Source organism: Pecten maximus, chromosome 4 (assembly GCF_902652985.1).
Source record: "Pecten maximus chromosome 4, xPecMax1.1, whole genome shotgun sequence".
Taxonomy (NCBI): domain Eukaryota; kingdom Metazoa; phylum Mollusca; class Bivalvia; order Pectinida; family Pectinidae; genus Pecten; species Pecten maximus.
Window position 1 is genome coordinate 34,033,650 of NC_047018.1, and position 17,762 is coordinate 34,051,411.

At 35.1% G+C, this 17,762-nt stretch overlaps 1 protein-coding gene across 1 annotated transcript in view; it reads right to left on the minus strand.

Annotated features, from left to right (window-relative positions):
• Positions 1 to 391: 391 nt before the first annotated feature.
• LOC117325902 (orexin receptor type 2-like) overlaps positions 392 to 17,762 on the minus strand; it is a 40,379-nt gene continuing 23,008 nt past the window's right edge. The window contains exons 3-5 of the mRNA XM_033882406.1: positions 15,332 to 15,476; positions 14,673 to 14,791; positions 392 to 3,384 (exon numbers count right to left, since the gene is read on the minus strand). Coding sequence (XP_033738297.1) covers positions 3,146 to 3,384; positions 14,673 to 14,791; positions 15,332 to 15,476 — 503 coding nt within the window. The 3' untranslated portion in view covers positions 392 to 3,145. The remainder of the gene's footprint in view (positions 3,385 to 14,672; positions 14,792 to 15,331; positions 15,477 to 17,762) is intronic.

The window sequence follows — 17,762 nt, forward strand, 5'->3', positions numbered from 1 at the left end:
CTACTACTGTATAACATGGAGTAACTACTACTGTATAACATAGTAACTACTACTGTATAACATGGAGTAACTACTACTGTATAACATAGTAACTACTACTGTATAACATGGAGTAACTACTACTGTATAACATAGTAACTACTACTGTATAACATGGAGTAACTACTACTGTATAACATGGAGTAAATTCTTTAAAACTTGGGAGTCACTTCTGATATGTAACATGGAGAAACCATTTATCTAAAACATGGAGTTATTTCTAACATGTAACATTGAGTAATTAACATTTCCATCGACACAAAATAATGAAAACATCATTTGAAAGATAAACTGTTTACAACATTTTGAATAACAAAATTATATCATTGTGTAAATAGTAAAAGTATGATACCAATATATCTTCTCATATTATAAATGTCTCATAGAATGGCTACAATACAACCGTTATTGTGAATAATGAAGGGGAAATACTCCAGTAAAATATATATATCATTTCCCGGGATATAATATAAAATAATTTCAAATTAAAAGAAAACTCAATAAAAAGATGAAAGCATATACACTTGGATTATATAACATAGCTTGCTGCATAAACCAGCTATTGTAAATAGCTTACTGAACGTAAAAACAGATATTCTGAAATGGTTATATGTCTTAAAATATGCAGTTATTGTTTATCTTAAGTCTAAGAACATAATTTCTTTGAGTTCCCTTTTAAATCTGATAAATGCATTTCAATTACGATATGACCGATATGGGAGACTGATTTCATAAAATTGTACAAACATCAACGTGGCGTAGTTGAATAAGGACTAAATATTTAAGCTAGACAAAAGCTACATTTCTGCAGTGAACAATATCGCCATTATACTGAAACTCTGTTTCATCATAATTGTTCAAATCAATTTCTGCATGTAATAAAATATACATTTTGATACATAAATAATACAATATGCATATACCTCAATAATAATTATATATATATATGTATACTTGTAAGGTATCTATATAAGGGACATGATATTACATCATAGTAATCCTCTTGTTTATATAATAAATTATGACGTACTAACATCTGAGTCACTTACGAGTAGTACATCTGATTTTTCAGAGAAATACATACTCATCTTTACCCTAACTGAGGTACCTCACAATAACCCTCTTATTTATCTTATGAATAATAACGTACCAACAACTCAGTTACTTTATGAGTTGTTCACTCAGTGAAAAAATATTTATACCGATCTCTACGCTGACTAATTAGGTAGCTCATAATATCCCTCTGATTTGTATTATGAATAATGACGTACCAACATCTCAGTTACTTCATAATTGGTACATTTGATCACCCAGTGAAATGCATGCCCATCTCTACGCTGTGGTAATTCATACTCCGTGTCTGATATCTTTGAAATGTACATTAAATCTCAAATTGCAATTCTATACCACAGTCTCTCAAAGAAATGCGATAACCCACTTGTTTGCTTCTTTAATGATATTGCATTATCCAATCTTGCGTTTTGAAACACGCCTACCATACACCCATTTTTGTGGAATGCCTTTCTCCGTTAGACAGACTAGTACTCTAACATTCATGTTTGTCCTGTTTGTACAATGTAAAGTATGCATGATATCTTCTCATACCTTAGTAAAGCATATATTCGGTGTCCCTTTAATCATCCAGCATAACAGAGAGTACCTGTTAATCTGTGTTACTACAGTCCATCTTTGTAGGTCTATACAATATAAATCCATCCCTCCGCTTGCATAATGTATATAACTACATCACTAAATTATTTTGAATGATATCCTACATATCTCCATCTCTCTGTGAAATATAATCCTATCTCTCAATTTCTCTGTAGAATATCGTTCAATATTTCCATTACTCTGTAGAATATGATTCCATCTCTCCATTATTCAGTTGAATACAATCTCATCTCTCCATTTATTGTCGAAAATTATTCTATCTTTCAATTTCTCTGCCAAAACAATCCCATCTCCATTGATCTGTGGAATATAATTCAATATCTTAATTTTCTGCTGAAAATATTTCTATCCCTCCATTATTCTACTGAATATTAGTCCATCTCTCAATTACTCTGTCGAATATAATCCCATCTCTCCATTACTCTGCCTAATATAATTCCGTCTGTCGATTTCCATATATATTATATATATATATTATGACATGTACCAGCCCTCAATATACTGGATGCCTGACTGACACACACACTTATCAAAACAACCTGTTACTTGCGCTAGCATGGTCTTAATGACATGCAAGCATTAATCTGTTAACGGTCTGTGATGGTAAATATCTGGGGGCTTCTAATATACAACATCAGCGAGAGTGTCTTCTACAGAAACTTTTCAAATTGACATTTAACCTGGCTTCAGTTAACTATACATGTATTTCTTCACTATTTTTTAATTAGATATCGAGTGTTCTGGATTCTTACAATAACACATTATGTTCACACGTGCCTTGCTTTCGTAAATTTGCAAGGAGATAGAAAACGACCTTAAGTGGCCTAGTTACATAAAAAGGTCCTGCACTATAAAGGTTATGAATAATGAATGTGTTCGTAGTTCCGGTCCTGATTCCGGACACGCAATTTCCTCTTCCATTTAGAAATTCGATATACATTGGTAACGTTTGAGACACTCCCGGTTATCGTCTGGGACTGTAACGGTCAACCTCCTCTGATGTCAAAGACAGACGGTCACTTTATTTGTCCAGCCTCTGACCAGTCACGAATCCCTACATCCGGTTGATTAATCAAATATACGTAGACGATGAAGTAATATTCTCACTTCCGGTAGATTTAATATTCGCACTTCCGTTAGACTGAGTAGTGAAGCACGGAGCTGACCGATACGTCTTGATAAATTTACAAATATAAAATATATCTAGATACATCTGCATCAGGATGAACGAGCACATGATTTCTGTTAGTGCCTGAATAGTTTACACAATGTTTAGCTTTCATCGAAAAGCTACTTCTTTTCATTTCGAAATGTTTCTAACCGTTAAAATAGTTTTAACCAAACAAAAATCAACCTTTATTTTACAGCAGTCGATAAAAAAGAAAAAATCAACAATTGACTACAATAACTCTGTTCTGTGCAGGACCAGTTAGATTTATCGAGTAGATGTTATCCGTATATGATTCCCTTTCTCACTTCCGGTTGAATATCTAGGGGACGTAATCCATCCGGGTTGTTTTATAGTCACCGTGTTCATGGTGAACCTTTCAGTGCGAGGAATAGAGCTTCTATTACGTGCCGATGACGTTATACCCGGTGGAACAAGGGACGAGTTTTGGCGACGACGACACCGACAACAAGTCAAGGTCATTCGGAACTCCTTCCGGAACTTTGCTGGAAATATAACAAACACAGAATTAAATAAAATCTCCTAAAATATCAATATATTGTTATGTTTATTTTGTTACTATTTCTAGATATCATTGTAACACCAGAATACATACATAACGTCACGATTGATGTTGCCGAGTAGGTACGGTAAAAACAATCAGACATATCGCGAAAATGACATTTAATTAAAGTCGTCAAATCGAGTATTGAACATCATGTCACCATATGTTGAGATTCTGCAGGGTATTTCAAAATTGGGTCTCTGATTCTATGCACAATATTGTATTTATGCTTAATTAATGTTGTAACTGAACCTTAAATTGGCCTTAGAATAGAAATATTTTAAGTTGATGATATTGCAGATAATTATGTTATTATTGTTATGATTGAAGTCAGATACACAGTAATAGGGGAGGGGGGGGGGGGGTATATTAATTGTCGCAAAAAAAATACCCTTTTGTTTTTTATCAAAAATAATCCGCTTCTTAAGGGAGACAATCGAGGGAATTTGAACGTTTATCAGCGATAAGATCACATTTTAAATTTTGTTACCAGAGTTCATATGATAAAGCTTTTAAACGGGTTGAGCGAGTTGTGTCAGATCAATACATTGACCTGTGTGGTGATGAGGGACACATTCGTTGTTCAGGGACAGTAGCTGAGCCTTGATCTGACAGCAGTAAAAGTTAGAGATCTGACATGGCATATTTTGAAGCGACGCTATTGATCAGATTGGTGTATACTTCATACATCATGTAATGTGTGCTCTCGATAACTGAAATGTAGGAAGATTAATAGGGGATTCGTTTGACAACACACGTTTTCTGTTATATCTACATTAGAAAGCAATATAAATTTGCATTTTGTGGAAACTGACACTAACTAACGATTCCAAAATCCAATATATATTTTTTCATGTTTTGTAATGTATAACAGACTATTCTTATGAAATATACATAACAATCATCGTGGATATAGCATCTGTTATTCGAGTTTTGTTTTGATTATTTGCTTCTATGCAAAAATACATTCAAGGCTGCAATAGAGAAAAACGTGTATCATTAGGATACTGGTAGTGTGTAAAATTGGTGGGCGAGTTATTTGTTATCGAACCTAAGATCAATTTTGCACAGAAAAAAAACGATTTGGAAGACATTAAATGAGCTTAATATTGGTGTAGCGAAATCTGTATTTCATGCAAAAGATGCATTGTGCAGTACAATGGCATTTCAATGAAATCATGATTTTGTACCGGCTGAATTGAAAGATTCCGGTGACGGCTATTTTTTTCAATTCTCAGTGGTGCAAGATGATTATATGTCGTTTTCTCTTGCGATTTAAATTATATTCATCAAAATCAAGCACAGATGCAGGCATTCTACTAATTAACCAAATCAATCGTTCTCCAATCTGCCGGTTAATGCACTTTGAGATTGAAATAACTGTTGAGATAATATAAATGTTTGGTCTTTTTATGTTGAATGTCGAATATCTAATTAGCATCTAATAATATACTACGACTGCACTTTATGAGGAGTTCAAAATATAGAGAAAAAAAATCCATTATAACATGGAATGCGATTTTCAGTCTTTGACTTTGTTCTTCCAAGCCAGTGGATGCTACCTTGGATTGACTTTGAAGTGATATCAAAACCAATCAAAATCATCTACCAAAACGAACGTTTGAAATAACAAGCTGGTCCTGCCTGAATACGAATAATATACTACGTGTTACTTGCTATTTGCAAAAAGACCTAGGAATGATTTATCAGAGCTAAAAGGACAAACTATTATTTATCATTGTTTTATTTCTAATATATTGAAGTCTATCATAAATTACGATATCTGGCTATATTTACCGTATTTTATTCTTAGACTGGGGCTATTTGTATCGGTCTTCAGTTATTAATGTAGGGACCTTTTATGATCATTTCAAATTTCGAACATTTAATTAAGTAATGAAAGGTGCCGCTTCCATGACATTGACTTAAATAAAATAAACCATATAGAATATAGCATTGGTCGAAACCAACGATATCAGCGTCAGACAACGATAAAATACTCCAATGCTTTTAAAGTGGGAAGGACGTGCATTTTGGTTATTGCAAATATTTCTTATATAAATATCTCAAACATCCATTGGACATTGGGATATTGCAAGTACGAAAACAAACATGATATAGACTTGATTTGATCAAAGGTTGAAATAAGGTTACATTCAATCATTATTTACTATGCCATGCTTTTGAATATATGCAATGCATTGTATATTGATCTGGTTAATTGTCTTTCAAACTCTCCATTGAATTTATGTTAGACACTATTGTATTACCATTAACAATAGGTATTTGTTTTAATGATTGCAAACAGTACGTGTATACGATGTAAGGTAATGGAGTTTTAATAAGATATAACTGTTTCATATGGATTCACGGTAAAAGTCAGGTAAATAAGATCGTTATTCGAATTATATATCTATATCCATGTCCATATTGAGGGCATGACATTAAGAACAAATTATTGATATTCATTCAGAACATTGACCAAATACAAGGATAAGATAGGACAGGGTGTTCCGGAATTAAAGTTAAATGAATTATAACCTTATCATGAGAAACAGGTTGGCGATGACGAGTCATCAAACTGCTCAGCTCTAGTAGGGCTATTCAATATTGATATCCCAATGCTGACGATAAACTTTCCAAGTCTTCATCAACCTGAACCTTTTGTAAACGTGTGACAATTGTATTCGTCATCAGGCGATAACATTCACAAAACTTGTCTCCTTCCAAGAAGACGTGGTCTGATAGTGAATACTTGGGTTTCAATGATACAATAATGTATATTTACGAAACGTTTATATGCTAAGAGTAATTACAAGGAGATTTAATTTGGTACCAGTTCAGAATATACATACTAGCATATCTACTGTGGTGCATCATGAATCGGCGTCAGCATTAATATAAATGTAAACTTTATTTATTTTACAGCCATTACAAAACAAGATATATCAACTTTTATTAATGACTCATTATGACCTATGATATGAAGGTGAGAGGGGTCTTACAGAGGGAGAGCACAAAAGTACCCGGAGAAAACCATACCACTTGCCCACCCGACGCTGGTGACCTCTGTTTCTCTCTTATTCTATATACACAGCTCTTTCAGTCCCCTACGAAATAGGTATCTACTAACCTACTTGCTACTATTCAGCAATACTATATGTATGTAGCTTCATTTTGACGTCTTTATGCCAATGCAGATTTGCCTACTTTCACCCCCACGAAACATTGATCAGTCCTGGAAGTCCGCAGTAATGCTGTGATGCAGCTTTCGCTGTCTTTCTTACTTAGCATTATTGTTACTATTACAAAGATTGTATCTCTTGTATATTTTCCTATCGATCATCAGTATGTTAAACATGTAAAAGGTAAATATTAATCAAGATCAAAATCTGGCATAACATCCAATGTGATTAATACAAAAATAAAAAAAGGTTGCACGTCATCAGGAGCAGTGATTACGAAACATCAATTATATCCAAACGTATCTGTCATCAACACTACACGAAACGTGTACAATTTAAATTATAAATGTGTCTAGCAAAGACTGGTAAATATTACGTGAAATCTGGTTGGCACAATAGCTGGCAGGGACCAAAGAACAAAACATGTAAAATTTAATTAAAAATAAATTGAAAGTCAAGGTTTGAACCCACTGTTATATCGACTTTGTGTTTGGGTCTCGGTGGGGCTTAAACAATTAAAGTTTGGTATTTGCCATAAGTCACACAAAAGACCGATCCCTGCAGTGTCAATTAAGCTACCCACAATGCAATTAATACAGCAAAGACGAAAAGTAGCTGAGATGCTTTAAGGTGAGTACTAAAATGTCGTGGAAGTTTCTACTTCTAACACCAGTTATCAAATCTTCTTGTTTATTAAATTGGATTGATCCTACACCAAGATATTAATATCAATCATATTGTTTCTTCAACAATTGAGTCTGATATTAAACGTTTTCAATAAAAGTACCATTACAGCTGTAACGACTTGATTACATTTTTTGACAGATTGCTGGCAGTTTTATGCTTAAGGTGCCTTCACCCATTCGCAATTTAAAGCACGAAATATTTTTCCCTCTCACATCGTGATCAAGTAACACTATTATCTAAATGCAAGCTTCTGGTGGAAGAGTTAAAGTTTTAAGGCATATCAATTGTTTGAACAAACATCGATGAATAGACAAACACCATTTTTCATGAATTAAACAGACATTTCATGCATCTATGTGTTTAGAATGAAATATACATATATAAATTCCTTCCACCTTCCAGCTGTCACAATGGCAGTTCAATGTTGCGTGACTTGGCAGTAAACACCCATAGCACAGTGCGAGTAATCACTGAATTCCGTGTCAGATAGCCATTGCAGGAAGAGGAGAAGGTAAAGGTTTGGTTTATTCACTGAATGTTTCGAATGTTAGAGAGCGACTCACGGTTTCGGCGATGACGGTCTCATTGGTGTCTTCTGTCGAGAGACCCTAAGAGAAAGACCATACCTGCTGTATCCCATTGAATTATTATCCATGGACGAGACATCAACACGAAGTTTGTACATGACAGAATCGAAGAATTCCTTCGATGGATTCTAATTAAGGGAAACTGAAAAAACGCTCTACTGCCATTCATAACAACGCTAGAAAGATTTAGATTTGTCCCAAGTATATACTTTTCCTTTATTCTTATTTTGGTATCTCAATAGACAACTGGCCTCAACTGACATCGTCAATTAGAGTCTCCATAGCCACACGCTTTCTTATGACCTTGAGCCTTCTGTGTCCGTTCAGTGACCTTGAACTTTATGTGACAGTTCAGTGATCTTGAAATTCATGTGTCAATTAAGTGACCATGGACTTTATTTGACAGATCAGTGACCCTGAACTTCATGTTTTGTTTCCATTCAGTAACACGTTTTTACAGTATTCTTGAACCACTGTTTGAACATCTTCACCAAAGACGACAATCACTGATATATTGTCTTGGTAGAAAAGTATTCCTGTTTAGGTATGTCTGTGAGCTCTGAAAGAGTTTGGTGCATGGGGGATTTTTTTTATATTCTTCGACCAGTAAGATAATGAGAGCTTACATCTGGACAGTAAGGTGACTTAATGAACTAAGCCATGTCAACAACAGTAGCACGATTATACCTTAAGAGTGATGTATTTGGTTATAGGGACATTCCTTCGTTTGAACGGCAAATGAGCACAGTAATTCAATAAGATCGATAAATAAAGAGGCGTACACTCATATTTATGGCTAACTATGATAAAGTTAATATCAAATCTGTACCGGAAATGCTCAAAACTCTGCCGCCATGCGTCTGCACTTGACTATTCCGTCATATTATGTTTAAACATCACGTTACACCAAAAACAACCGTAATCCGATCACAGAATGGCGAGTGATATACACTGTAGGTATATCGTTTTGTGTTGTGATGAAAAATCCTATTTCCCTAATAACATAAGATATAATGTAAAGCTAGTGAATGAGGCAATACATAAATATCAAAACCATTTAAAATATTACATACAAAAATTAACTTACACACAGTCACATATCATTTTGTGATTCGATTAGGTACAGCAATATACAGTTTGTATGTCTTATTTGTCAGCGTGGTACAGCTGTAACATCCAGCACCTGTCAGACTGTCGAGTAAACCGCAGAAGAAATGCGAATTCCTCTCTCGACTCGACCAACGCGGCCTCGTTCCCTATCCTCTATCTTTCCAACTTGCTGTCAAGATTTGCGCGACTTATTATGATGTTCGCTATCTTGTCGTGTCCTCATTTTCTTCTCGATTCCGTCATCAGCTCATCAGCTAATTACTATCACGGGGAGCCGCGTTTGTCATTGTCGTGTCTGCAATTAATTTTTATAATTCGGAGTTATATTTTCAAAAACTTTGAGTTGGGGTATCTTTAGACTTTTAGTGTCTTATTGCGGTAAAGTTTAAATTTTTACTAAGTGAGGACAATACAAGACTCCAGTTTACTTTTATTTTTGAATCATACAATCATTTCAACAGCAAAATGTCCCTTTAACTCTAACATACATGTATAGGCGTTTCATTTTTCCGCTTTTGCAAATTGAAGAAATGCATTCTGAATATTACCTTTTTACTCATTATTGCAAGATTCAGATTTTTTTTCTGAGATCAATAACTTATACAATCTTGACCCCATATCAAATGAGAAACGAGAATACTGATATACAAATGTATTTGTTTTTTCTCTTTCTAGATAGCATCTGCATAGCGCTGCATCCCCTACCTTGGTTAGTTATTCAAGGGTTCGCTCCTATCACCATGATTTTCGTGACATATGTCGACTACTGGCGTGAAAAATTACAATCAATACCAGTTTTTGAGTGATGCAGGTTGACAATTTTAATGTTTAATGGTCGAGATCTCGATCTCATCTAGAAATACTATATGTCTTTTTACAATATGAAATCAGACCTAATCGTTTCTTGTTGATATGTCTAGTGGTTATATCGATACCATCTTAGTTCTTAGTTTAGGAAAATATCGATGTGACCTGGATTTGTATGGCGGATGTCGTCGATTTGACCTGGATTTGTATGGCGGGTGTCATCGATTCGACATGGATTTGTATGGCGGGTGTCGTCTATTTGACCAGGATTTGTATGGCGGGTGTCGTCGATTTGACCTGGATTTCTATGGCGGGTGTCGTCTATTTGACCTAGATTTGTATGGCGGGTGTCATCGATTTGACCTGGATTTGTATGGCGGGTATCGTCGTGACCTAGATTTGTATGGCGGGTGCCGTCGTGACCTATATGTGTATGGCGGGTGTCGTCGTGACTTAGATTTGTATGGCGGGTGTCGTCGTGACCTAGATTTGTATGGCGGGTGTCCTCGATTTGACCTGGATTTGTATGGCGGGTGTTGTCTATTTGACCTAGATTTGTATGGCGGTGTCATCGATTTGACCTGGATTTGTATGGCGGGTGTCGTCGTGACCTAGATATGTATGGCGGGTGTCGTCGTGACCCTGATTTGTATGGCGGGTGTCGTCGTGACCTAGATTTGTATGGCGGATATCGTCAATGAAGCAGAAGACGCTTGCTCTACTGGATTTGTTTTACTTTGATGTTTCCCTTGTATTATCGATTTTGAGTTTGGAATATGGTTTCGATATTTTGCCGATATATAGTTGTTTTTTACCATATACATTATATAGTACGACAAAAAACGTTCTTTTTCTTTTCGATAATTCGGGGAAAAAAGGTATGATTAACAAACAAAAATAAACCATCGAAAATGTTTACATGACATGAAGTCACACTGCCTTTATATGCGCAGCTACCTATACAATCTCATAGCCGCGAATAGCGAATATCATTAGGCTTAAAACATTTTTATTTTCTGAAATTGAAAATATTTTTAAACAAAATATCAATATTCAAATTACCACTTGGACAGTCGAAATATTGTTATAGATGCTTCAACTCAAGATACAAACTATCCTTCCATGCAGGAATAAATTTCATTATCATTATCCGAAAGATAAATTCATGTGCTATCGTTGAATAGTCATACTTTGTTAAATATATCGTGTGTAGCTGCACTAACACCAGACACTCCGAATGACAAAGTCCTGGAAGTACAATGACAAAAAACAACACTCCAATCACAATGTTATTAACAAAAACAAAACAAACATGCTGCGACGCCCATGGTATAATGATAACTGTCACAACAGATCATTCACAGCTGATTTTGACGTCAGTTCAAGTGTTTGAGTTCCTACGCTTCTAGAAATTGAGAGACTGGCGAACAACGACACTGATCGTATCTGCAGCAGCACTATCAGTGAACGACAAAATTATCACCGGAAATGTCACTTAGTGTTACTGACGATTAAAAGGAAACTCTGACAATCATATTTTCAAAGAAAATGCAATATTGACAAAATATTGACAAAATATTTCTCTCCTTTTCAACACTGCTATGAAACAGGTTTGTGTGGAAAAACTTCAGCATTGTTATTAATATCACATCCAATGTTCGTGGTTTTGTGGTTGTTTGATAATATCCTTTGGCCGAAACGCTACTCATGTTGAGGAACACGGACAATTGTTGTTACATAAAACTTACCAATATTATACTTCAAATATCAAATATGTTTATCAATAACCTCTCTCCTTTCCTTTTTTCTTTTCCTAGTCCCTTTCCTCTTTTCTTCTTTTTGTTTCTTTCCTCGTTCCTCCCTCTCGTTTCTTTTCTCTTTCTTCCTCTTCGTTCCTTTCCTCTCTCCTCCCCCTCGGTCTTTTCCTCTTTCCTCCCTCCATTTCTTTCCTCTTTACTCTACCTCGCTTATGTCCTCCTTCTTATGTAAGTGGATGTCCTATGTTCGATTTTACAAATACAATGAAAAATGAAAATCCTATATGTAATCCTACAATAATCTGTGTCAGTCAAAAGAAAGCGGTTAGGCGTAAGCAGGTCAAAATACCATTAACGGAATTCATGAATATCGCAAATTATGTTATAGGCATTTTTTTTCTATGTATATATATATATATATCATTTTCTCAAATTTAAAACTGAACACAAAACTGATATGCTACTTTATCGTCAGTAGCTGTTTTACCAAATTCGTTTGATAACAAAAAATCATGTTTATACACTAATGAACCTTTATGGAAATTGTTTCCGTTCATTGAAAAAGTATGCCTGTTGCCAGGTAAAACAGTAGTTATCATATTGACATATTCACTTGGTGTTGTAGTATATTATGGGTTAATAGAGTATGTTATGGGGGCATGGCCTAACGAAGGTCAGTTAAAATACATTGTGACAGATCAAAATGCTGTCGAATTAGGGCACTAATGAGTTTACTTCGATCAATAGTCCAATTTACTTGTGACCAAAGCTTAAGTAGCTTAATATGTGTAGTAATTGGCCACTCTTGTTACGACCAAAGCTGTTCAGACAGACACAAGGTGTATACATGAATACAAAGGCGATCAATTACGCTGGAAATGAACGAAAAAATCGACAGAAAATAGGAGACAGCAATGAAAATTAGCCCCCAGGAGAAACCCAACAAAATCACGAAGGAAAACAAAAGCATGTGAATTCAATGAAAGTAAATAGGGTATATGAACATACCGGATGTGGCACTTTGAGAGAGGGGACATAACTCTGTTTTTTCGGGAACCTTTCTTAACCCGTTATAAAGCAATTATGCGAACACTAACATACTTTGATATCACAGCAACTTACAAACAACTTCGGTCACGGAAATATTTTCATTTCAGTCACTGAAATTGTAACTTAAAGGGACTAAATGGTCAGAATGCATTGTTTTTCTCCATGCATTTTGCTTCCGGAAAGCGTTGTAATACTTGAAAATAGACTGTTCTATTGTCGTTTCTATTGTCTATTGATTCCGACATCTTTGCTATCTTATGTTTAAAAATTTCGCATAACGCATGCTCAAAGACACGATGAATTTTTGAATAGGTCGTTTATGATAGCGTATAACTGGATCATTTTGTGAGTGTAGTTTTGCGATATGCTTCCTACAAAACGTCATCAATTACTTTTCGGATATTATTATTTCTTTTTTTGCAGAATATATGTTGTGCATTCGTCGAAAAATGAAGCTATCAACTACGGGTTTTGAAAACAACTACATGTACTCGATATTAAACCATAAAACTTTTCTTTTTTTTCATCACTGGCAATTTCGCCATAATCGTTTCCGGCCGATGAAAAAATATAAACAAAAAACAAATTTTAAAAAAAAAGAACAAACAAATTACTGTAACCTGGAAAAGATAAGTCTCAGGGACAATAAATATTCAATATAGTGTTACTTTATATTCGATCTGTGGTTGTTTCGATTTATCTGTTTTGGTTCTAATCATTAAAATGTCGTCATGTACAGATCATCCCACGAAAATCTACCAGCAGAGCTTACTGTTTGTACAAGATAAATTGTTACATTTTTGTATATTTACATCTTAACAGCTTCTATGCCATCACCATAGGCATCACCTCTGTCGCACTATTTGTCTTTAAAACTTCCAGTTGTAGGTGGCCGTTGCGTCATTGACCACTGTCTGTCTAGCAGTCGTCCTGTCACGGGAAATGGCAGCAGGTGGGTGTCTGGTTGGTATGCAAGATGGTGTGGGAAGGAAATTAGCTATCCCAACGCCGAGTCCGGTAAACACTTCCTTCTCCGACAGCCGCATAACTAAACACCCGAGGGTTTACAAGCAAGCAAAGCTATCAGTGATTTTGATTTGATTTATATAGGAGGCATGCGATGAATAAGCTGTAATTATTCGTGCAACGGCACCAACTGACATTTTACTTTCACGGGAAAAGTTTATGTTACTCATTGTTTAATAGATGCTTGCAGTTAGAGTACGTTCGTGATTGTCATTCCCTATTTAGCACTTTTCTGTAATTAGCCCTCAACCTTAGCATGCTTCCTGGAAAAGTGTTTATAACCAATAGATTGAAAGGCAGTCACATATTAGGTCAAAAGGGTATTATTTTCGTCTTCACGCATAGTTTAAGTTTGATTTTCCCAATTCTTTACTTACAGAATATGTACTGACTTTGATTAGATCTGTATGTTTAAGTCGAAAGTGTATGTACATGAACATGTTGGCAACGCATCCTTCCGGATATTTTACTGTTGTGCGATTGTAAATTAGAACATGAAGTCCAAGCTCCTATGCAAAAGGTATCTTCGCCATGACACAATGCTCTGTGTAGAAGGGTAAAATTATATTTCTAAGTTGATATTAGAATGCTAGGGGGTATATGAATATTATCTGTTGACGGGACGGGTCGTGATAGACATAAGTGGAACTATGTACCTGTACCCGTCCAACATACAATGGCAAAGCGATATGAAGGCCATTAGTTTAGTAGAGAATTAGAATTTGATTGGTAATCAATACAGCATTTGCAGAATATGAATATGTATCAGCATCATGCAGATTTGTGCTTCTATGACTCGTCTGTAATATATCTAGTAGAAAACCAGGTAGAAGTAGGGAAATGGTCATTTATTGATGAAGACATATAAACGTTGTATCAAGGGGGGAAGCAACGAGCAGAGGTGATATGTACCACCCAGCAATCGCCACGTGTTGTACAAAATACGTCTTGTCCTTCCAGGGTTCCATAATGAAGCTAAGACCAATAACACTGGATCGTTACTATTATAATCTTACTTACCGGACATAAAGTTGTAGATGACGGGATTGATCGCACTGTTAACGTAACAGAGGATGTGGGCGATGAGAGCAACGTTGATGATGATATTCTCATCTATACTCAGGAATGAATCCGTGAACCTAAGATATAGAAATAAAAAAAACATCAAACAATATTATATGGTTAATGTGTTTTTATAATGTCCATATCTAGTCTAATCGACCTGAGAACAAATACAACCATAGCAAAAGCAAAAGGTAAACAAATGCATTTCAACCATTCTCTACACTAATTCTTTAATAACTTAATCATTTTTAAAGTTTAACTTGCATGCAAGCTATAGTGTTTGACACTAAAGTAATTCAGAATCGATTTTAGAAACACGAATTCAACAAGCTTTTTAGGACCGTTTACATGATTTTTATCGGGGATCGCGTGACATACTTTGTACCTAACGTTATGTTTCGAAACGTTATATCATGAAATAAAATATATTTGTCTGAGATGTATATGGAATTAATTAACCCGAAGATTTTCATATTGATCCATGTGAAGTAATGGATGTTATAAACCAAGTGACAAATGTTCCTTTTACCTTTGCAAGAAATGTGTTACTTTTAAACATATACAGTTGCAATGAACTAATCACGCATGCGCGGACGCCGTACATTGATAATCACCTTATGAGATTAAGGATATGCACAGGCAGATAGCACACGGCGAATACCACAACTATCGTCATCAACATCTTCGCAGCTCGGCGACGTGAATGGAGCTGGCTCTCTGGACCGGAAATAGCTGAACCGGAACGGGAACACACATGATCTGCCAAACAAAAAACAGGAATCTTAGATTTTGCTCATCTTTTGGAAAGTTCCAACAATGTTCGCTTTTGTGACTCACAGCGTTAGTGCAAATAAGAATTCTCTTTACAAACCTTTGCGCCAAAATGCTTTGAAGAGACATTTCTGTTAAATGATAAGAATAGCTTCAAATATTATCCGTAAAATATTTGAAATATGAAGATTGTTTGAAAAACTGACTATAGAACTTAGAATATAACACAAAGGTGGAGAAGACAGCTTATCATATTATCTTTGACACATATTTGAATAAGCCCATAACAAACTTTTTTGAATCCTCAATATCCTAGACCATTTTGGGTATTGTTGTAAAATATGCTTAAAGAATAAACCCGTTGTTTTAAACTCCCGTAACGTTCTCAATGGATTGTACAAAAAAACACGAAAGATAAAAACCTTTCAATACAAAGTGAGAATCCGATGCAGTACAGCTGATCATGAACAAAAATAACCGATAATTTACAAACATTAGAACAAACAAAATAGCAAGTTATGATCTAACGATCCGATTGGCTGACTTGGACACTGGAACATACGATTTTAAAACATACAGTCATGCTTATAGATGTATACGTATACATACATATCTTTTCTCAAGTCAGAGAAATGAGCATCACTAATGCAATACATAGTCTTCGACGGGGACGTCTGGAGCATTGATAGCGTGTCAAGTCAGATAGAGCGCAATCTCAAAATAAATCAGAACATACATGTAGTTCCTACGGCTCATAACACAGTTTTTGCAATCGAACTTATTCAGCAGAAAATTATCTAGAGCTCTTGCATTCAGGCACTGATGAACACACTTTTTGATTATCGAAGGTTCATTGACATGAACATGTCCACTCGATGTTACGTTTTACATTCCAATGATTATCTTTATTGTTGATATATAAGTTATAATGTTGCGTTGGCATAAACTGATACAAATGGCCATAGTAATGGCGAGGATACGTTATGTTAGTCATAACTACCATGGCCTAATACACCGATACACTCCATATCTTACTGTATAACATGAAATGGACACGTGTTCCTTCTTTCGTGGTTTGCATTCAGATTATTTCGTAGATTCAAACTTTCGTGGTTAGCCCATACAATAATACTATAACAATACAACATACCACTATATTCGTGGTTTAATATATAATATTTACTTTATCAACCTAACGAAAAATACATTTACATGTTAAATATTACCTTAATAAGCTCCTCTCGGATTTTAACCAGAATATCAATGTACAATGTAATGCCACTTTAGTGCAGTAACGGTACTTAGTGCATAGCATGGAATAGGTTAAAAATCTTAATTGGATCATGATGAAGATAATAAACTTTACAAATAGTCTTCATTAGCGTGGTTCTCTCCAGGATATGGTCTTCAGCAATCGACTCTGACATAAAATCGTGATATTCGAAACCAGTCTGCCGATATCAGATTAATCCGGGATTCAAGAAACGTCGGTGTAAATATCGAAAAGCCTTCTGGAAAACCTTGTAAAAGATATCTTAGACCTCGGAATTAATTAGAGTTGTGAGGGGAAATTCTTCAAAATAGATCAAAGTCGCATATTTTTAAGAATGTCCGCTTTTCTTGAAAATGAACGCTTTCACAATGTACAGATAATGAATGGGTTCACCTAGCTTAGCTATTAATAAACATCTTTGATATTGAAGATGAAATGAGGAAAAAAGTGACACCAGTGCACTATATGGGAAAATGCTGATATCGTGAACATAAACATCATGGTCAGATAAAAAACATAATATTTTTAGATTAACTTAATATGTTCATTGTCATCACCAAGCTCATATTCTGAGCACATCAAGGATGTTTATGATGAAACCGAAAGCGCTTTAACTTACGGAATGCATGGTCATATTATAATTTTAATTCAAAATAGTATTTGTGTAACCGTTTGTTCCTCATTTTATTGTTTTGAGTTAGGATTATGTTTGACGACTGTAGTATATTGTTGTTAACGGAAAGGCCGTATTTACAGGTAAACTACTGTCGTTCAATGCTTTGTTGCATAATTCGTTCTGCTGTCATTCTGTAACTCCGGATATTGCCTTTTCATTTTTTTTACGATTGACATTACGTCATTCCTATTTCGAGTTACAAATTGGATGTTCTGATCCTGGCTTTCTTTTTTTCGTAAAAGAATCCTGAAAGATGATCCAAAATGAACCCCACTAATGAACGTAATAATGCTATGTGATTTATGGCAGTCTTTCTTGGAATGTA